Here is a 21,358-nt window from a genome sequence, read left to right on the forward strand (position 1 = left end):
TGATAAATTGATAGTAACAGCGTAAAATAGCATCATAAAATTAAATGTCAGCCCATAATATTAAAAAAAAAACTAATAGAAAGTCATACACTGCTAAATGGGACACATCACTCTCCATACATTTGCACACTCAATAGTTTATCTTTTTTTGTTTTTTTTCATAAATTATCAATTTGTCATAAGAATGAAAGCAGGAATGTAAACAGTAATTCAGTGATTTTATTTATTTAATTATTATCTTGAACATAATATTATTCTACCATTTAAAAAAATTAAGTCAATTTATGGGACAGCAATACAACGATCATTCAGCATTATTTTGAGAATTGCTCATATAAGCTTTTTCGCCAGACCCAAACGGCACAGATGATTTCGCCAATTCATTCATTTTTCTCATCCTTATGTCTATGTTTCATAAACCAAAAAGTCTAAAAAGTAGATAATTTGACACTGACAATAATAAGAGTTGACAAATTAGTGATTACAATTTGTAGTGTTTAGCGGCATTTATTTTTATTTTTTAAAATAAAACCAATACAAAAAGTAATAAATATTATTGCCTTACTCGGAACTCGGAAGTGAATTCATAAAAAATGAGTCGAAAGGAGGCACTTTCTTCCTTCATACAACAAATCCACGGTCGCCCAGTTGTCGTGAAACTGAACAGCGGCGTCGACTACAGAGGTAATATTTACTTTAACCTTGATTTTAGAATTTCCGGAAATAATAACATAATATTCAAGGAATAAAATAAGAAGAATATTTTTGTTTATAGTTTTTTGCATTACGGTTTTTATTTATACTTTAAAATTGAAGGTTAATTTTTAGTGCTGTATTTTTTAAATAAAATTAATTGCGTGCTATAATTTTTTTTACATTAAGGGTCATATTATAACGTAATATAATAAGTTTTATATATGTACATTCTTTCAAATGTATTAACAATATTTGCTATATATATATACTACGTGTCCTTTTAGCAAAATTAACCAGAATTAGACCCAAAATTCTCTTTATCTTCATTCTCTATGGCCAATGCAAATGTTTGTTATGTGCGGGGATTGAACCTGCGACTGCAAGCGCAACAGCCACAAACCAGTGCTGTGACAGTTGCGCCAACGTGTCGTCCAATAGCCTAAAAGTAGTCAAAGTTTTATTTTAAGTATGTTAAAAAATAAAATCACAACATACTTATTAAAGATCAGCAACCTGCGACTTCGCTCGCATGGAATACACTATTTTATCCTGTTAAAATTTAGCCTATGTCACTAAGTAGTAATGTAACATTTTCCATTTACTACTCAGTTACTACCGGTGAAAGAGTTTTCATAATCAATTCTTTTTATGTTTTGAATATAGATTATGAACCAAAATAAAAAGAACCACATATATAAAATAATTTATGTAACTAGTGGCCTGTATTAGTCGAGGCACTCATTATCCTTTAACACATTGATACCAAGTTCAATATGTAAATGCAGCTTCTATTACATAGATTTGTAGATGTTTGTCAATATTTGATCCTATATTCAGTTATTCTCATACTTATGTACGAAGGTCTTCGCACACATTCTAGTTTATATACATTATGTATTTAAATAGTTTTACGAGATCGTAAATAACTTCAATGTTGTACAATGGTTCATCTAAATATAGCTATTGTCTATGTGCTAACAATATATGTATATGTTGTTATGTGATGTAAAACAACAAGCGTTATAACCAATTTAAATCTCAACTTAATTACTGGATATAATGAATATTTAATTTTTTCATTTAAAGTATATAGTTTGTAAACATTATTATGTTTTATTTAGCACCATTACAATATTAGCACAAGATTTTGTTTCTAAAAAACTAATTTGTGAGACAATACTTTTTTGTCTAGAAGAAGAACAGCCATAAGTCTGCCCATAGTTTTAATGACTGTTACTGTCAAGTGTGTCGGTTACATAATAAAGTATAAAATAATATATATAAAAATAAATGTTTTTCTGTATGTTCTTTAAAGAATCGTAAACTATGCATTTGATCATATCATGATCTTCAGCAAAGTATTGTACACGAGCCCACAAAGGTTTCTAAGTTAATATGACCAAAAAAAAATAGCATAGCAACACCCGCAGGGTACAGCTAGTAAAGTATACATTAATAAGCAATTCAATTAAAATATAGAACTGTGCAAAAATATAACATACAATGAATAATAATATTGTTTAATTTTTATATAATTATTAGCTGACCCAGCAAACACTGTTCAAGCTAAAATTTCATAAAATTAGTCAAACTGTTTCGGATGAGTTCTGTAACAAACACTGTGACATAAGATTTTTATATGTCAGATTATGAACAATTTAGAAATTTATAAATCATTACAAAATACTTTTAATCAGATACGATTTATTTAAAAAAAATTGAATTATAGTTTTTGTCTTTTAAACTTAATAATTTATTTGTTTTTACAGGAGTTCTGGCTTGCCTTGATGGGTATATGAACATAGCATTAGAACAAACTGAAGAGTATGTTAATGGCCAGCTCAAAAACAAATACGGAGATGCCTTCATAAGAGGAAACAATGTACTTTACATAAGTACACAGAAAAGAAGGATATAGTTTTTTTTTATTTTTTAACCGACTTCCAAAAAAGGAGGAGGTTCTCAATTCAACTGTATTTTTTTTTTTTTTTTTTTATGTATGTTACATCAGAACTTTTGCCCGTGTGGACCGATTTCGACAAATTTTCTTTTAATCGAAAGGTGATGTGTGCCAATTGGTCCCATTTAAATTTATTTGAGATCTAACAACTACTTTTCGAGCTATATCTAATAATGCGTTTTTACTTGACGCTTTTTTCGTCGACCTACGTTGTATTATACCACATAACTTTCTACTGAATATACCGATTTTGATAATTCTTTTTTTGTTGGAAAGAAGATATCCCTAGTTTAGTACCATGATAAGGAAACCAGGATCTGATGATGGGATCCTAGAGAAATCGAGGGAACTTCTTGAAAATCCGCAATAACTTTTTATTAGGTGTACCGATTTTAATGATTTTTAATTTAATCGAAAGCCGATGTTTATCATGTGGTCACATTTAAATTTCATTGAAATCTAATAACTACTTTTTGAGTAATCTTTGATAATGCGTTGTTACTTGACTATTTTTTCGTCGATCTACGTTGTATTACTCGTCGATGTAATTGAAGTCGGTTTTTTTTTTCGTTTGCGAGCAAACACAATTATTATAGAATAAGTTTGTTTAAAAAGGCTGAACTTTTTAACTAAGAAATATAATGTACACCATAAAAATTGTTTATTTAAGTTAAATAAATAAAAATCTACAATGAAAAATAAAACTAAATAAATATGAATATTTAATTAGTGTTTTATTAGTATTAACTCACTATAAGTACACAATTCATGAAAGCTTTATAATTAGTGATGTCCTCTTTTGTTAGCCCCATCATATGTGTAGTAAACCTGTATATCTCCATAATCCTAAAACATGAAATAAGGATTTATATTAACAAAACTAAAGTTTTTTTTTTAACATTTAAAACATCATTCTGTAACGGGTTTATTTATAAATTTTTATATAACATTTTTATCATTAATTAGCAATAAATATTCTGAAACTATATCAAAAATGTCCGTTATTTTTCCAAACAGTACAGACAGGTGTACTGACAGCAAGAGTTTAAATGATATATTAGGAATAATTTTCACTAAAGTTAGGTTTATGTTTATTTTCTTCATGTTAATTTTTTTAGATGCTTCTACAGGGGTTTTGGATAAAATTTCCCTTCAAACCATGGTTAATTTAAAATTTCTTAGTCATATTCTTTTTATATTTATCCTTTTTTTAAACATTGCGTATTCGAACAAGTTTTTTATTCAAACGCTTTTTTTGGCGATATTGTAAAAACTGGATATGGCTAATTTTCTAAATGACTTCTTTATATATATTAGACATACCTTATATTCCTTATTAGGTCCATTTCCATTGCTCAAATCAGCTATTAATTTCTCACCATTTTTTCCATATTTCTGTATGTATTCTTCCCTCGCATTTTTACCTGCATTTGGATCGAATGCTATATCAACTTTATACCCTAATATTTTTGGATTAAATAGTGGCGCCCAAAAACTAGAAGAAATCAACCCGCACTCATAACACGTTAGTGTAGCCAGAATAAAAACTAATTTTAATTTCATTGTAAGGAATAATTTTATTGTTATACGAAGAACGAAATATATGAATGATTATTTGCAGGAAACACACGCGGTTAAATTGTAAACATGAATGAGGATATTTATGCGTACGAGAACATTTTTGTTGACCGTGCCAACAGATTTCAAGGATTAATACAAAGTAGCTGTCATTTTAATGAACACTTCATTTTTAGCGCGTGCGATGCGCTCGGTTTTATACAGGTAGTAGTTACAATTTCTTTTAAATAAATGAATATCCCACCAAAAACATTTTCATGTAAAATGTTGCCAAGACGAAATCATATGGCTCGCACTGTCAAAAGTTATCAGATCTTAACCTTTTAGTGATGATGACCACTTATCAAAGTGTGTATTTTACCGCCAAGCACTAACTGTTTGGGGGAAATATTTTATACTTGGTTATTCCTAATTAATAGTAGTTCTAGTACTTAGTTGTAGCCTAGTGTGACTCACTCACTCTACACAATGCTTTCGCGCACCGGTTCGGGTGCTTCCGGGGACCGCACTTGATCCGCGGACCACTCGTATAGACTAAACTAATATTTGTCATTATATTAATTTTTATACTATTACGAACATTTGTCACGAGCGAGATCGAATCCGAAAAAATGCGCGCGAAAATTATTATTGTCAGAATCGATAACGGGATTCGCATGATGCAACCACCCTCCGCGTCGCACTATTTCTCCAACAATTATCGTCATATTTTAACAAATTTATACAAAACAACAAATTACATTCCTAAGATTTTAAGCTTTCCTCAGGAATCGCTCTTTCTATTGATAGAAATGGTATAAAAATCCGCGTTTATCATCAGTGATCCAAACATTACATTTACCTACATTTCCGTCTTGTCAGTACAACCATAATTTGTATTTTTTTCTTCTGTATATATTAATAATATAATTAATTAAAGCATAATAAAATATATTCAAGTATCATATTTTTTTCTTTGAATATTTTATGCAGTCGTTTGACCTTATACCAAATTATATTTTGTATAGATATACTACATAAATGTACAAAAAACTAGGAATTTGACTATATTAAAAACAGCTAACAATGTATAATCCTTCATGTAGCCATTATTTGTGTTTTTTTTCAAAACACTGGTATGTATTAAAAAATGCGGACTATAACCTACTACATTTTTTTATACACCTAGGTCGGCAAACAAGTGTACGGCTCACCTGTGGTAAACGATTACCGTAGCTTATAGACATCTGCAACACTAGAAACATCGCAAGCGCATTGTCGACCCTATCTCCTATTCCCCCCAGGAGCTCTGGTCACCTTACTGACCAACGAGAACACAATGAAACATTATTATTTAGCTGTGTTAGTGTTGCCCAAATTCAGTCTTGGTCTTGCAGTCTTGGTCTTGTTCTTGCGTTTTTGCAAGACCAAGACCAAGAACAAGACCGCGTATTTTTAGCAAGACCAAGACCAAGACTGACCGTGCAAGACTTGAGCAAGAACAAGACATAGCCTGCAAGACTCTTGCGTCTTGCAGCTAGGACTTAGCGCTATTTCACTGAGTAGTTAGGTGTAACAGTTCGGTGTATAGGTAGGTACGCTTAGGAATTCTATGAGACGCAAAAAACTGTATCAAAGAATATGAAAAACTGGACCTATGCGCATTACGACTAATACCATAAACATAGCGAATAAAAAAATATCTATTAAAATCAAACTGAGTGCATGCATAGTTATGTTTTAACCATCGGCACTTTGATAATGCGGCATCAAAGGTTTTGTACTTACTTCTCAAAGAAATTTGCCGCTTTTCGGAAGTACATGGTTATGATACACGCGCCGGCGGCTTCTTTTGAAATCTAAAACAATCGTTGCCGCCACGCCGAAATCATAACATTTGACACTATTTGATTGCCGCCATAGGGCGTAGGTATACTCATGCAAAATAATTTCGAATTTTAAGAGTACCTACAGTTGTTCCAAAGAATAAATAAGTTTCAGAGTGCTTAGAATGAAAATGAATACATTATACTGATCACGCAAGTAGTATTATGATTAGGATAAAATGGTAAGGATAGGTAGTAGATGTCATATTAATTCATTCTAGTAAGTATATATTATAATATTGATTACTTATATGGTTTTAAACTAATTACTTAGGTACTATTATTGTACATTTAGTCATTATATTTCTTAAGTTTTTACAAGAAAAAATAGCAAAAAGTGTTCAAATATCACCCGTTTAGTAAATATTGTAGCCACTTTTAAATATACTTGAAACGTGTAAAAAAATTCTACAAAACTAATAAAATAATATAAAAAGCGTAGGTACTTACCTACTAATAAAATAAAAAGCCTGCGATAAGAGTTTTGTATTACTTACCAGCCCGAATATCTCTGAGAGAGTTGATGAGAGTAAGTATTTACTAGCTGTGCCCGCGACTTCGTCCACGAGGAATAGTAACTTTGGAGGTATAGTGACGTTCAGGACTTATTTATTTATTTTAAAACTTCTGTCATCAAACATACAAACGAACTCTTCAGCTTTATAATATTAGTATAGATGTAAATTTCTTATAAGTTGAGGGTTCAATCTCTTTCTAGACAGATAAGTATTGTTCTTTAAAATACAGTCAAGTTATTGTAATTAATTTGTTTTTTTACATGTTTTAGCAAATGTAAGCTTATAAATCATAAATGTTTATTAAGAAACAGTTACTTCCATGGAAAACGACATATAGGTCAATTGATTTTTCGAATTTCTTATCAAATCTTCAGTTATTTATTAATCTGCTTGATCTTTACTATGGCTATGTTAATTCAAGCTCACAATGTTCCAATTCTAATACGTTTTTCTAAGATTTAAAGTAAACTTTAATAAATAGTAATAGACTAATAGGTAATTGCAAGACTTGCAAGACTCTTGCTGCAAGACCAAGACCAAGACCAAGACTGGGAGCGCAAGACCAAGACCAAGACCAAGACCAGGTGTATTGGCGCAAGACCAAGACCAAGACTGGCTAAGTCTCGTCTTGTTCTTGCATTTGGGCAACACTAAGCTGTGTTCTTCTCAGCAAACCGTTGCACATGTAATAAATAACAATTTTAGCCTGTAAGGCTGTATGGTTACGGCAGCAAAAAATATAGCCACCCCCTCTCTTCTCGTGGGTGACGTAAAAGGCGACTACGGGATAACACAGTTCCACTGCCACCTTGGAACTTTAAATGCCGACCGATGGCGGGATAACCATCCAACTGCTGGCTTTGAAATACACAGACTCAAGAAGGGTAGCAGCGTCTTCGATGCGATAAAGCCAGCCCTGCGGTCACCAACCCGCCTGCCCAGCGTGGTGACTATGGGCAACACACATGAGTTCACACCATTTTTGGCGCGAACTTGCCTATATCCAACAGTGGACTGCGATAAGCTGATGTGTGTGTTTGTTAGCCTGTAAGTATTCAAAAATCAAGTACCTATATCTACTTAGGTAAGACGATCAGATTTGTTAATTTATTGGAAAGTATGTCAATTCGCGTTACTAGAAACAAATTCCAATGCAATTCTATTACACCATATATTTTAAATATTGTTAGGTTTTTTTTTTTTGAAAGTATTAGTAAAATTGGATCACCAATTTTGAGTTCTGGAAGAGAAATAAAAATCTGAGTAATCAGATATTTCTGTTTTCACATTTTTGTCATAATTATGTAAGATAATTGTTTTAAACCTTCGAAATCCGAATATTATAGCATTTGTTTATTTAAAGTGTTTCGAAAACGACTATATTTCTATAGTCTATGACTGTCTATGCTATTTTTGATATGAGTACCATAAAATGGAGTTAATAGGAAATGCGATATCAATAGTGACGACATCCGGAAAGAAATTCGGTAAAAATGTTCATAAAATTTAAACATAAATCGATATGATCATTTTACCTTATAAAAGAATATCTCAGCTTGACATTAGTATCACCCAACCAGTAAGGAATTTCCAAAAAGTTGGTTTAATTTTTTCGGGACTCAAAATTTGGCTAAACAGGCCCTAAGACTTTTGTAGATATTAAATCTGCCCTGTTTCACCAGGTGGATAACGCTGATGACGATAGAAGGCGCTAGGACGCGGATGACGATACAAACCACGGTCGTATATACAGGTCATGTAAGTGAGCCCCATTTCAATGGTGAAAGATTAGTAAGATAGTGTCATAACTTTTCGTTCGCGTCAACGCTACTGTATGTACGTCACTGCTATCGATATGTGCGATGCGCAACGCGCATTGCGCACGCCGGTCAAGTGACGTTTCATTGTAATTAATTATGTTTTAAAACATAATTATCTTCATGCCTCTGGCGGCCGTAAATAAAAAGAAAAGTGCAACTATTAAGCCAAAGTACCCCCACTATACTAGATGATAGATTAGATGGTTTATTATTTTATTTTAATTGGCATATTAATTTGACATTACGCTTTTATTTTAATTGTTTGACATTTAAATAAATATGGCGCCCTTGGAATAAAATAACAGTAATTTTTATTTAAAAAGTTTTATTTACAATATCAACCCTCGTTGTATAAATTTATAAAATATATGTAATTATATACCTAAATCCTGTATATACGATATCTTCACTTACACATACCCATGTCTGAGAACTGTAATGAGATTTAAATAAACATCTTAATAATATTTGCACCAAAGTTTTTTATTTATATTAAATTATTATCAGTGGATGCCTTCAAGTGGTGAATAAGATTTATACTGATACAATTCTGGTCCCCCATAACCGTACAGTAATTTTCCTTTGCCATTTTCATCGTAATATGGGTAGCGGTATTTTGGCCTGAAATAGAAAAATAATATTGAAATAAATTTTTTGTTGTAGGTGTGTAGGGGAAAGGAGGGTAACCCGGCCACTTATATTTGTTTAATTTTGTCCCTAATAAAGAGTAGTAAAAAACTACACATAACTTATCTCTAAGATATATATTTAACATAAAATCGTATAAAGAGAGTGACAAATTGTCAGAAACTCGAATACAAATTATTTTAAGGACAGGCTTGATTTCGGTTTCTCTAAAATCGTGGCGGGTAGCTCTGACTACCACAATATTTAGCTGTCGAAAAGACATTTGACATTATAAAAGTCTCATATTTAGTACAAATTATCTGTATTTACATAAACAAATGCCTCATAACCCAATCTTGATCTTATTGGCATAGCCTCCAGTCTTCGTCAAAAGTTTTATCATAAATGATGCATTAGTGTTTTTCTTTTGATATGCGATTTAAATCTACCCTTTTCTTAGATGATTTTCTTCTTTTTCTTCATGTCATCTTTAGTTTCTTCTTTGGAATTGTTAATCTCGATAAGTTCATTTTGATAAGGCAGTGATATTTTGTTTGATTGATGTTAAAGTTTTACTTATTTAGTTTCGTTACATCCTTTACGTGCTCCTGTAATTATTAAATTTCTGGGAATGCTATATCTTTCTGCAGCAGCTTTCTTCGGGAAATTCAAGTTCAAGTATCAAGTTCTCATGTTTTTTTAACTCAATTCACTCATTTCGTTTTTGTCTCTTTGAACTTAGGTATTTCGACGTCCGTTTACGATAAACCAAGGACGGGTAATTGCAATAAACATTATTTATGAACTTTTGAATAGAAATAAGCCTTACAATATATGACCGGAGCTACCCACCAAAGTGGTGGCCAGAGCTACTCGATAAGACTTTAAGCAAAATTATGGCTTTAGTTCTAAAATAGCTCTTTTTTATAATGGGAATAATAAATAAGGTATAATGACAGAACTTAATGTTGGCCATGTAATGTAAACATTTCATTACGTATTTTCAACTCGAAACTTTCTTACGTTGAACTTGACGTGATCGTCATTCTCTTACGACCAGACAAAATACCAACCGAGTTTTACTTATTGTACCTTTCTGGTATTTATATACAAAACTAAGGGCGCATATATTTCAGACATGACCGGTCCTACCCAACTCCCCCCTATAACTACTTACTATAACTACCGCATAACATATGCTTAAATATTTTTTTAATCGAATCTAAACGAAAACGAAAAGATAACACTCTTTACCAGCACACCAGGCTGGATAATAGAAAGACAATAAATAAAAAATAAGTATAGCATAACCATAAGTATAATTATTAGAAACAAAGACACATTCTATAAATATAAAGTTTCAAAAAAAAAAACAGCAATTGAAAATTCAGTATTGAAAGCCCGGGTTTCAACCTGTTCTAGCAGCACTAGTATTTTAAAAGGTTCGTTCAACCTATATCAAGATATTTTGATATTTTTTTATGCAAAAATTTAACTGAAAACGAACCAAACTTATTTTTCTTGACACTCAAAATTACACGTTAATGCAATTATGATTATTCTTTTATTACTTACCATCAAAATGTAGTTATTACAAAACTTAAGTGATATCATTGAACATAACAGTAAATCTAAGCGCCAGTTAATTATGTAAGTACATTAAAATTTGTTATATATGTTAACATACTGAGAATTAATAATCGGTTCCTTTTTAATATAATGATGAAATAAAGTGTCGTAATGCGTTATTATTTCATTGTGTAAGATCCTACCAGCAAAAAAAAACATTTTGTGTAATTACACCTAGCACTTAGAATTTTTAAAATAGGTATTACGTATTTTTATGACGATGTACATAAACGTAAAATACTCGACATACAATAAGTTAATGTACTTTTTAACCGACTTCAAAAAAGGAGGAGGTTACTCAATTCGACCGTATATAGGTATATATTTTTAACCGACTTCCAAAAAAGGAGGAGGTTCTCAATTCGACTGTATTTTTTTTTTATGTATGTTACATCAGAACTTTTGACCGGGTACACCGATTTCGACAAATTTTGTTTTAATCGAAAGGTGGTGTGTGCCAATTGGTCCCATTTAAATTTATTAGAGATCTAACAACTACTATTCGAGTTATATCTAATAATGCGTTTTTACTTGACGCTTTTTTCGTCAACCTACGTTGTATTATACCGCATAACTCTACTGGATATACCGATTTTGATAATTCTTTTTTTGTTAGAAAGGGGATATCCCTAGTTTGGTACCATGATAAGGAAACCAGGATCTGATGATGGGATCCCAGAAAAATCGAGGGAAACTCTCGAAAATCTGCAATAACTTTTTACTGGGTGTACCGATTTTGATAATTTTTAATTTAATCGAAAGCTGATGTTTATCATGTGGTCACATATAAATTTTATTGAGATCGGATAACTACTTTTTGAGTAATCTTTGATAACGCGTAGTTGCTTGACTATTTTTTCGTCGATCTACGTTGTATTACTTGTCGATGTAATTGAAGTCGGTTTTTTTTTTCGTTTGCGAGCAAACACAATTATTTTACGTATGTTCGGCGATAACTTCGTCGTTTATGAATCGATTTTGATAATCCTTTTTTGTTGGAAAGAAGATATCTCTGGTGTGGTACCATGATAAGGAAACCAGGATCTGATGACGGAATCCCAGAGAAATCGAGGGAAACTCGAAAATCCGCCTAATTCTTTACTGTGTGTATCTACTGGTTTTGATAATTTTTAATTTAATCGAAAGCCGATATTTATCATGTGGTCACATTTAAATTTCATCGAGATCTAATTACAACTTTTGGAGTAATCTTTGATAATGCGTATTTACTTGACTAATTTTTCGTCTACCTACGTTGTATTACTTGTCGATATAATTGAAGTCGGTTTTTTTTCGTTTGCAATTATTATATTTACCTTTCAAAATATTGAAAATTTGGTGCTCGAGGCTGTGGTACTGTAGACTCTGCGATGGCCATCATTGACAAAACTACGACGAGCTAAAAAATACATTAACACCATATTATATAAAACATGATTACAATTATATTTTATAACATTTTTAGTCCTAATACATCGACTTTCAGTTCCCTAATTTTAAAAGATAATCAGAACTCTCGCAATTTATTATATTCTAATGAAAAGTCGCGGACTCTCCGGGAGGAAATTAAAAGTGATTTTAAAGTTGTACATACAAATACACATGCATACACAAACTCACACTCAATAATCGCGTGCCTAGTTACGTACTCAAACAGACATGTAGGTAGTCAACATAATGGTTATTACGTGATAATTCAAATTTAGTCAACGTCCGCGATAAAAAAATAACTCTAAACTAAAAGAAGTAACATTTGCGTAACTAATGATTTTTATTTAAAATAGACATTATCTAATGAAAAAATAAAACTTAATCCTTGGCTTGATTTATTTTTAAGGTAATAGCCGAAAAAGGCAAAGTCGATTCTGAATTGGAAGGTACTCTCAGCTCTAATTACTTGATCTCATCCATGAGATTCAACTGATATTTGAGAAGGGAATATTTATGGCTCATATTTTTGATTATAATAATAATAATAATGTATTCTTTATTGTACACCATGTAAAATGGGTATAAGTAAATATAAAACATTAATAAATATTATACATATTATGTTCTAGTATAATATTTATATATTATACATTCAACCGAAGAGCATTCCACAAAAGGATGGCTGTAATAGTAAAGAAAAACTATAAACAGTAGTAAAGTGCGCAGGCATTTTTAGCGTCAAATTTATTAATTTAATAAATGGATACATTTCTAGATTAAAGTGCCATCTATCCTTGAGTAGCAGAAATATAAGTTAAGACCTACTCGCTAAGTATATGATGCAATTTTTTTAAATAACAACCAGGACTTAATCTACATAAAACATGTATGAAAATTGCTTCCAAAATTTATTAAAAATTAAATTAGAATTAATTAATTAGTAGATTAAATTGTAAAATAAACCCTTAACAAAAACTAAGCTCATACTTTTAAAATTATTATTAAAAATTACATTTTTATTCCTTTTTGAATTATTTAAATAAAGGACTCTTTAAATAAGAAATTTCTGACGTCAATCACACAACATGACATAAAAAAGAACTTCATTAATAAGTTCACATAACACTAAAAAACTCGTAAGAGAAAAAAAAAAGAGATAATAACCCACCATGAAAACCAAAACCCTCCAACACTTTTCCATTTGAGCTGAAACCAAACACTAAGACACGGTTTTATTTAATTTCACACACCAAAACTTTAACAGCGTACGTGCGTCACTGCGAGTAAAGGTTACAAAACTAGTCGATGCCTTTAGAAAGTGTGCTTCGAATGCTAATGATTCTCCATAACCTACTTAGTCCAGGGATTTGGTTTCTTTAACCTTGAATGATAAAGCATAACTTAGAACATCGTTAGATCTTTTTGACTGATCACTTTTAACCTGTTTTATAAGGTCGCTGAACTTTAGGTTCTAAGGTTTAGCTGTAGAATGGTAAAATCGTTTTGATACTTGCAAATATATTTCAATTAAAATTTTATAAAACTTAATTTTTTATTAATTTACGTTTCATTTTCAAAAGTAATACAATTTCTAATAGATACCAAACTAACAAAAGTGATTTACCTTTTTTCCTATTGTTTGAAAAATAATGAATAGTTCATTTGTTCAATAATAGTAATAATGGTATTAAATAACTTTAGCAATTAGTAATTAATTAATAATGTCATTAAAATCAAGGTATCATAATCCACCTACATCAACAAGTGAAAGTCACCGTTCCGTAATGTGTTCTTACATCATACCCAATACTCGAGAACAGTCTGTTGTTCCATTTGCCCAACTTCGTGTCAGACTAGCGTGGCGGGCCCAGGACGGGGGGGGGGGGGGGGGGATGACCCCGGACTGCACACGAACGGCGGCAAAATCATCACATCTCTTCAATTTACAAAATAAATCCATATCGCCTCCGCAATGTAACACACAACAGTGTACAGTAGACTACAACAAAATTGAGAACCTTCATATAAATTATATTTTATATTTAAGAAGTCGGTTAATAATAATAATAATAATAATAATAATAATCTTTATTTCGGGACTAGCCCATATAGTGTTAGTAACAATGATGCTTATAGTCTAATGTTAGTACAATTACATTTAAATAATTAAATAATTACATTTTAATAAATTTTGAATTAACAATAACTATAATAATATTTCTTAATAATAATAACAACAATTTTAAAACAACTAAAATGTGCATTCCCTTTTTTAAATATTATATTAATGTGAATTATAATTTAATTATTAATTTATTTACCATTTCATTATCATTATTAACAATTTATAATTAAGGAGTTAAATACAATGAATTAAAAACACACAGAACACAAAATAGACATGAAAAAATATATATATCAAGTTAATCAGTATCATTCAATCCTCCTTTCACTCTTCGTGGCTTTCATCCATATCGTATGTACCTATCATGCTAATGTTATTAATTTATTTAGCGGCTCGGTCCGACGGCATAACATGCATGGTGATCCAATGTTTTATTATGGATCCGTCAAACCGGTCCGCAACTGTACGCAGGATGCTGTTGGTGCTCGCGCGTATCCGCCTCCACAGAGATGCCACACGCTTACGCATAATTGCATAAAAGCCATCTGTATGCTCCTCTGCGAACATCCCCGAGGCACTGCAGTGTCGCGGGAGCCCCAACAGCGCCCTAAACGCATTATTATACTGGACACGCAGGACGCTGTAGGCCTTCTTAGTATATTTAATCCACAGGCTGCAAGTGTAAAAAGATTGACAGTATGCTCTGAATAGAGTTATTTTAACTTCATTTGTGCACTTTGCAAACCTGCGGATAAGCATGTTACTTCTGACCGCCAGCGCCCTACGTTCCCGTTCCATGTCCATATCATCGCTCTGGTCAGCATTTACCCAATGCCCCAAGTACTTGAACTTTGTTACTATTTTAAGCGAGGTGCCACTTATTGTTACCGACGGTACTGTGGGATAACATTTATTACCTGCTTTAAATATAAGCATTTCGCTCTTTTCGGGATTATACCTAAGGCCATGAGCCACTGCATACCTCTCACAGATCCCTAATAATTTTCTAAGGGCTTTGATTGAAGGGCTCAGCAGCACCATGTCGTCAGCGTAACTTATATTGTTAACAAATGTACCATCAATAGAGCATCCGACTTTGGTGCTGCTCAGCTCCTCAATCAGACGGTTCACATACAAGCTAAAAAGCTTCGGCGAGGTCACTCCTCCCTGCCTTACCCCACATTCCAGCCTGTATGGCTCCGACAGCGAGCCCGCCCAACTAATAATGTTATTCTGGTTACCGTACCAGTACTTCAATAGACGTATAAAGCCTTCAGGTAGTGTGGTCTCTGTCTTTAATTTATGCCACAGCTTATTGTAAGACACCAAATCAAAGGCCTTTGAAAGGTCCAGGAAACACGCATAAACTGGTGTGTTCCTGTTCGTATAGTATTGGACAGTATGCTTAAGACACAGCACTGCACTTTCAGTGGACAGTCCGGGTCTAAATCCGAACTGTGCGTCATGCAGATTTAGATGCGTATCCAATCGGCTACTGAGCATACTGTCCAGTATTTTTGCAATGATGGTGGCCAATGATATGGGTCTATAGTTACGTCTATCAAAGACATCCCCTGTACGGTTTTTCACAATAGGTACCACCAGGGTCCTCATCATTTCCTCAGGTAGGTATGAGTGACACACGCAAGCAGTATAAAACAACGCCAGTACCTTAGACATATGCTCACCCGCATACTGTACATGTTCAATGCTTAGGGAGTCATGTCCAGGTGATTTCCCGCGCTTTATGCTCTTTATAGCTGCTTTTACCTCTACCTCAGAAAATACCACCTGTTCAACTAACTTGGAATCATCTCCCAGATTCAATGAATATTCCTCCGATGGAACAAGTACAGATTCTACTTTAAACTGGTTTTTAAAGAGCTCTGCAATTTCAGAGGGCTCGCTAACACCGTTCACACTAACCGGAACTCGCGACCTGGGATTCAGTTTACTCGTTTGTTTCCAGAATTTCCCAAAGTCTTTATTATAATGATGTGAAGCTATCATGTCCATTTGTATCTGTTCTTTATTATCTAGGCACCATTTCAATCTTTCCTTAAAAACTTTTCTAGTATAGACCATGTTGTTATATATATCTCCCGTTTTAGGCCTACCATATAGAACCCAGTCCTGAAACCCACATCGCGCGTCCCGATGTGCTAACCTAACGTGCTTGTTCCATCCTACAACATGTTTTTTTCTCTTATTCTTATTTTTACTACAGCTTCGACTAGATGCAATTTTTAATACATTAACAATATTACTATACAAACTATCAATAATAACCCTATGTTCCTGATTACAACAACTAATATTACTACACTGATTTAACACCTCAGGAAACTCAGGAGGAAGGTTAAAGAACATAATGAAAATTGTGCTGACAATAAAAGTATTACATTTATTTGGTAAAAAAAAATGAATTGTTTAAACATATTTTAATTATATAAATTTTGAATCTTTTAGAAATTATATAGTTTCTAATAAATTAAGTATAGTTAATATAGATTCTGCAGAGAATAAAAGGAAAGTAACTCCACAGTTATTATTTTAGTACAAAAATATACCGTATTTTTGTTTAATTTAAAGATGGATTACTTAATATTATAATATTTACGATAGATTCTTTGTGAAGAAAATAAAACAAATTATATCTTTATATATTTTTTTATTTCTTTATGAAATTACAAATGACTAGAAATCAGCGCACTAAACTTCTAAATCAGCATTTTCGCTATAAAGACTAACACATATTATTATCAAATAATCATATTTAATATAATTATAATTAATAAAATGCGTATTATAATTTTATTATAAAGGTTATAAACATACTTGTAATAACAATAACATAATACGAAAAATATACATAAATTTCGTTATTTAGTCTTAGGAGGTGTCTCAATGTAATGTACAAATAATCATGTAATAGTAAAAATGATATATTAATAATAGTGAAGGTATCAACGAGCATATTTAGCGATAAGACGAGCTATTAGATAGCTTTTAATATCCTATTCTATAACAAAGTAGTTATTGCATTACAACAGAATGTTCAACTGGTAACTGCGTTCCTTCAAATGGTGGGTTCTTAAGGTGTAATACATTCTACGTGAAAAAAAAATCTATAAACGAGCTACTTTGATACTCGTTCCGCATGATACTTTACGTGAACGCGTAAGCACGATTATAATTTACAATGAAAAAAATTCTACGAGAAAATTAATTCGTTTCCATGTGCGGTTCTTTAATTGCATGCGGTAGTTGGTATTCATATTTCATTTTATCGACGTTTTTTAGTGTTAAGAAAAATATTATTAGGTGTTTACGCAGAAGTGCGTTACCTGAGTAGCTCGTATATTACGTCAAAGTCAAATTTTAAAACGGGCCAATGATTATTTTTTTCAGGTGGAACGTAATCTATACTACCTACAGAGCCTCCCAAATCAAAGGAACGTAATTAGGAGTCGAACATTTTATAAATATTTTATGTAATAATAAGAAATAATGTAGGTATGCTTTCTTTTAATAACATAACATACGCTTTGATCTAAGCATCATACCAATACTTTAACAACTATAATCTAAGGGCATCTTTTACCGTTTTCGAATAAAGCCATCTGGCGTATAATGGTGTCAAACGGATAAAAAATTACGATATATTATTCGTATTCATTATCTTTACTTTATCAGTCAGATATTTATTGTAGAAAACTTTATTCATTTAACACTTTATTGCACATTTGAAATTACATATAAGGAAAATAACAATATTCTATCTTTAAAAAAGTGCACAAGCTATCAACAAGTTATCACTAATAAATATTTGTTATTAATTACTTATTTGTTAAAGTTAGGAAGGCCTTAAAGTCCTGTTTCACCTCCTGCTGATAAAGCCTATCAGTAACTTATGAGCAAGATAAACAATAGAATAGATCACAAATTAGTCATTTATTTTTTTATATTGAGTATTACAATATTAAGTTTGATATTTTTTAGTATTATTAATTAGAATGAATAATTTTCTTTTAAAAGCTAATACAGTTTGATAGCTTAAAAATTTATATTCGAATAACAAAATCAGTTATTAACACATGTACTAATATAATATTAAACTGTTAATTCAAATGTTTATTCCAAAAAAAAAATACTTTATTGCGTTATAAAAAATATCAACATAGTGTAACCGAGACAAATCTATTTTTTATTATTCTCTGTGATTTTATATTTAATATTAATCATATTTTCGACTAATAAAATAAAAAAAAATAATACAGATACAATAGCATATGTCATAGCTTTGGTCATCATACTAAAATATTTGCTGGAATATATTCTTTAATAACACATTAAGTGTACAATTATCATAAATCACTTAATTTCTAGACGAAAATATTAAATTTATATTATGCTATAAATTTAAATTTTCTTTTATAACGAAATAAGGCAATAAATGCAAGCAAAATTCTCAGGAGTTCACGATTATTCCAAACAATGCTAGTTTAACTTAGTTTTTGTTAAACTTTGTAAAAACAAACAGAGTACCTATGTACGTGTAGTGTGTTGAAACATGAAAGGCTATTTTAAGTTAACATTACATACAATTATAGAGATAACAAAAAAATATAACGCTACAATGTTGCATAGAATTGATAAATATACCAAAATTGTGTGCAAATCGACGAGGAATATCGACTTTTTAAGTTTCTAGTCTATTTTCTAGATTGCATAATCATTTATTTTGCTTAGAAAGCCCATATTGACTAGCCGTTTGTTATCAATTTCAAAACTAACTGCAGTTTTACAACAGTTAAAATATTCATTCAATTTAAAAATATTATAAATATACAGGAAATATAAATACCGAATATAGAATGTAGTTTTTATTCATAAGATACCCAATAATGTTTTGACATTTTTAGGTTACCTTCAATTAGAAAATAAAATTTAAATGTACATATATGCATAATAATATATACCTTCAATTTTTTTATATTTCCATGTTACTCTGATATAATATATTGCCTTCTAATCAGTCTGACTAAAGCCTGGTTCTTATACTGTAAAAGGATTCGTTCCTAAGGGTAAGGAGGGTATCCTCACGAGAGAGAACCACTCTTTTTTAATATAAGAACTTAAGGGGCTTAATTTAGCAAACGAATTATAGTAACCACTTTGTTACCCAATAATTAATCAATTCAATCACTACAATGTTTATATAGAAACATTATCACTATTTTTGAATATATCAAAACTGTTGAATTATATTTATATATCTTATATCCTTTAGGATATTTATAATTTATCCGCTTAGTAGTTATGTATGCAATTTATTATAAATGTTTACTTAGTTTTACTTGCAGTTATGCAATATTTAAAAAAAAAAACAATTTTGTTTTTATATCATTATAAGACAATTAATTACAATATGGCGTCCATTTCCCGCCATAATGTAACTTTGCAGCAGTCTTAACATAATTATTAAGGTATAGGTAACCTTTTTAATTTGACTAATAATAAAATAATTAAAAATATCTAATGTAAACTTCTAAGTTTTAAGTGGCAATGTATCACATTGTTTCTAAATACCTACTTAAATAAAACAAAGATAACATACACAATATGTATATATTATTTAAAAGACCAAATTCTCATACAAGCTACATTATATGCTATTTATTGCGATTGTATATACATGATGTAAATACTGTATAAAATTATTCCATTAAAATTTAGCTGACTCTGCTTTTTAAGAAAGCAAGACTTATTTATGGTCATTCTTAATAATTTCAAGTGACTTATTGTTCTTCAATTCATTTACTCGTTCAACTAAATAAGTTTATTTCCAGAACTTCTTATAACAATAGTTCTTATAGCCAATCCTTGACAGAATTTCAACCAATCGTTTATTCATTCAACAACAAGTTAACTATTCATTCAGAGAATGAAATTAAGTTAACTTTTTAACAACATCAGTTGTCAATGTGGACAATTTCATCTAATTCAATCAGTCATTTAAAAATTGATCTACTTTTCATTCAGACAAATAAACTAAGTTCCTTAACTTTTCAACAACATTAGTTGACAATTTCCACATCATATCATTCAATCCATTCTTTCATTTCAGCAAGTTTCATAGTCTTGCTGATTTCTTAACCGTCAGTTCACATGGGAAATTCCCATCAACTGGCTCCTGTAGTGTACGTAATCCATGACTTTTTGAGTAATTGTTCGTTTCCTTACCAACATGGCGGCCGCTTGTTCGAACTTGTGTTGATTACGTCTGATGTAAGCCGTTGTGTCTGTGATCATACTTTGTATTTTCTCAGGATTGATTTCGTCCATAGCGCATTCCTCCATTAGGGGTGGGTTGAATCGGTAATAGTTGCCCGGTGGTAGTAAATCGTTCATAACTAGATGTACACCTGAAACAAAGGATAAATTGTTTGTAACAATTTTTATTGGCATTATTATTATTCTAAATATTATACTAGACACAATTCTTCATAAACTTCATACAAATTGTCTAAGAAATATATGCTAGGTAAGCAATTAATAATATATTATTTATTATGTAAGAGGACATCAATTATATTCATCGTACTGTTTTGGAATTTAAATTTTTGTAACTAAGAGGATCAGGGGCTTCCAATAACTTTATTGCCTATGCATATACAATTTACTTTGACTAGTTTAAATTTAATAATGTACATTTTTATTACGATACAAATATTTAATAAATAAAAATTCATTGTGTGGTTTTATGAAACCACGATGCGAGTAAACCTTTTTTATGGTTTGTAGGCATTTATAATAAATACCGCGAAACACTTGCTCGAATAAGTGAGAATATATATGCTACACGGTCAGCTGATGAGAGCTATGGGCGCCGACATATTGGTCTTGGCCGCTCTGCCGTCTGCCTTTCACTTTATCCCTACTTCGCGGCCAGCTGTAATGCGACATGCGATAGATGAACGAATATTTTAGGGCAATAGAAAAAAAAATCACTTTAAAAAAGTACCTTCAGTATCAGTAGCCGAATCTAAGATCTTGTTGAATTTATCCTTCCAACTTGTTCCAGAAGTTTCCTTTGCCAAACCTTT

The 21,358-nt window shown here is 31.2% G+C and overlaps 3 protein-coding genes across 3 annotated transcripts; 1 reads left to right on the forward strand and 2 right to left on the reverse strand.

Annotated features, from left to right (window-relative positions):
• The first annotated feature begins 452 nt into the window (after positions 1-452).
• On the forward strand, positions 453-3,639 carry LOC123664564 (U6 snRNA-associated Sm-like protein LSm6). Its single transcript, XM_045599094.1, has 3 exons — positions 453-684; positions 2,466-2,621; positions 3,244-3,639. Exons 1-2 carry the CDS (start codon positions 594-596, stop codon positions 2,612-2,614), a joined length of 240 nt encoding a protein of 79 aa, XP_045455050.1. The 5' UTR covers positions 453-593; the 3' UTR covers positions 2,615-2,621; positions 3,244-3,639.
• LOC123664562 lies at positions 3,370-4,349 on the reverse strand. The gene is made up of 2 exons (XM_045599092.1): positions 3,980-4,349; positions 3,370-3,502 (listed from the first exon to the last, which is right to left on the reverse strand). Exons 1-2 carry the CDS (start codon positions 4,217-4,219, stop codon positions 3,440-3,442), a joined length of 303 nt encoding a protein of 100 aa, XP_045455048.1. The 5' UTR covers positions 4,220-4,349; the 3' UTR covers positions 3,370-3,439.
• Positions 4,350-8,747: 4,398 nt separating this feature from the next.
• LOC123664565 lies at positions 8,748-13,460 on the reverse strand. The gene is made up of 3 exons (XM_045599095.1): positions 13,293-13,460; positions 12,010-12,092; positions 8,748-9,058 (listed from the first exon to the last, which is right to left on the reverse strand). Exons 1-3 carry the CDS (start codon positions 13,323-13,325, stop codon positions 8,941-8,943), a joined length of 234 nt encoding a protein of 77 aa, XP_045455051.1. The 5' UTR covers positions 13,326-13,460; the 3' UTR covers positions 8,748-8,940.
• Positions 13,461-21,358: the final 7,898 nt, after the last annotated feature.

Source organism: Melitaea cinxia, chromosome 22, assembly GCF_905220565.1.
Source record: "Melitaea cinxia chromosome 22, ilMelCinx1.1, whole genome shotgun sequence".
Classification (NCBI taxonomy): Eukaryota; Metazoa; Arthropoda; class Insecta; order Lepidoptera; family Nymphalidae; genus Melitaea; species Melitaea cinxia.

What these genes read in the sequence shown, in the direction of transcription:
- LOC123664562 (XM_045599092.1), bottom strand. Translation starts at nt 4,219, where the DNA reads ATGAAATTAAAATTAGTTTTTATTCTGGCTACACTAACGTGTTATGAG. An exon ending in GACCTAATAAGGAATATAAG is followed by an intron (nt 3,503 to 3,979) that starts GTATGTCTAATA and finishes TTCATGTTTTAG; the next exon opens with GATTATGGAGATATACAGGT.
- LOC123664565 (XM_045599095.1), bottom strand. Translation starts at nt 13,325, where the DNA reads ATGGAAAAGTGTTGGAGGGTTTTGGTTTTCATG. An exon ending in GGAGGGTTTTGGTTTTCATG is followed by an intron (nt 12,093 to 13,292) that starts GTGGGTTATTAT and finishes TGTATTTTTTAG; the next exon opens with CTCGTCGTAGTTTTGTCAAT. An exon ending in AATTTTCAATATTTTGAAAG is followed by an intron (nt 9,059 to 12,009) that starts GTAAATATAATA and finishes TTTCTATTTCAG; the next exon opens with GCCAAAATACCGCTACCCAT.
- LOC123664564 (XM_045599094.1), top strand. Translation starts at nt 594, where the DNA reads ATGAGTCGAAAGGAGGCACTTTCTTCCTTCATACAACAAATCCACGGT. An exon ending in CAGCGGCGTCGACTACAGAG is followed by an intron (nt 685 to 2,465) that starts GTAATATTTACT and finishes TTGTTTTTACAG; the next exon opens with GAGTTCTGGCTTGCCTTGAT.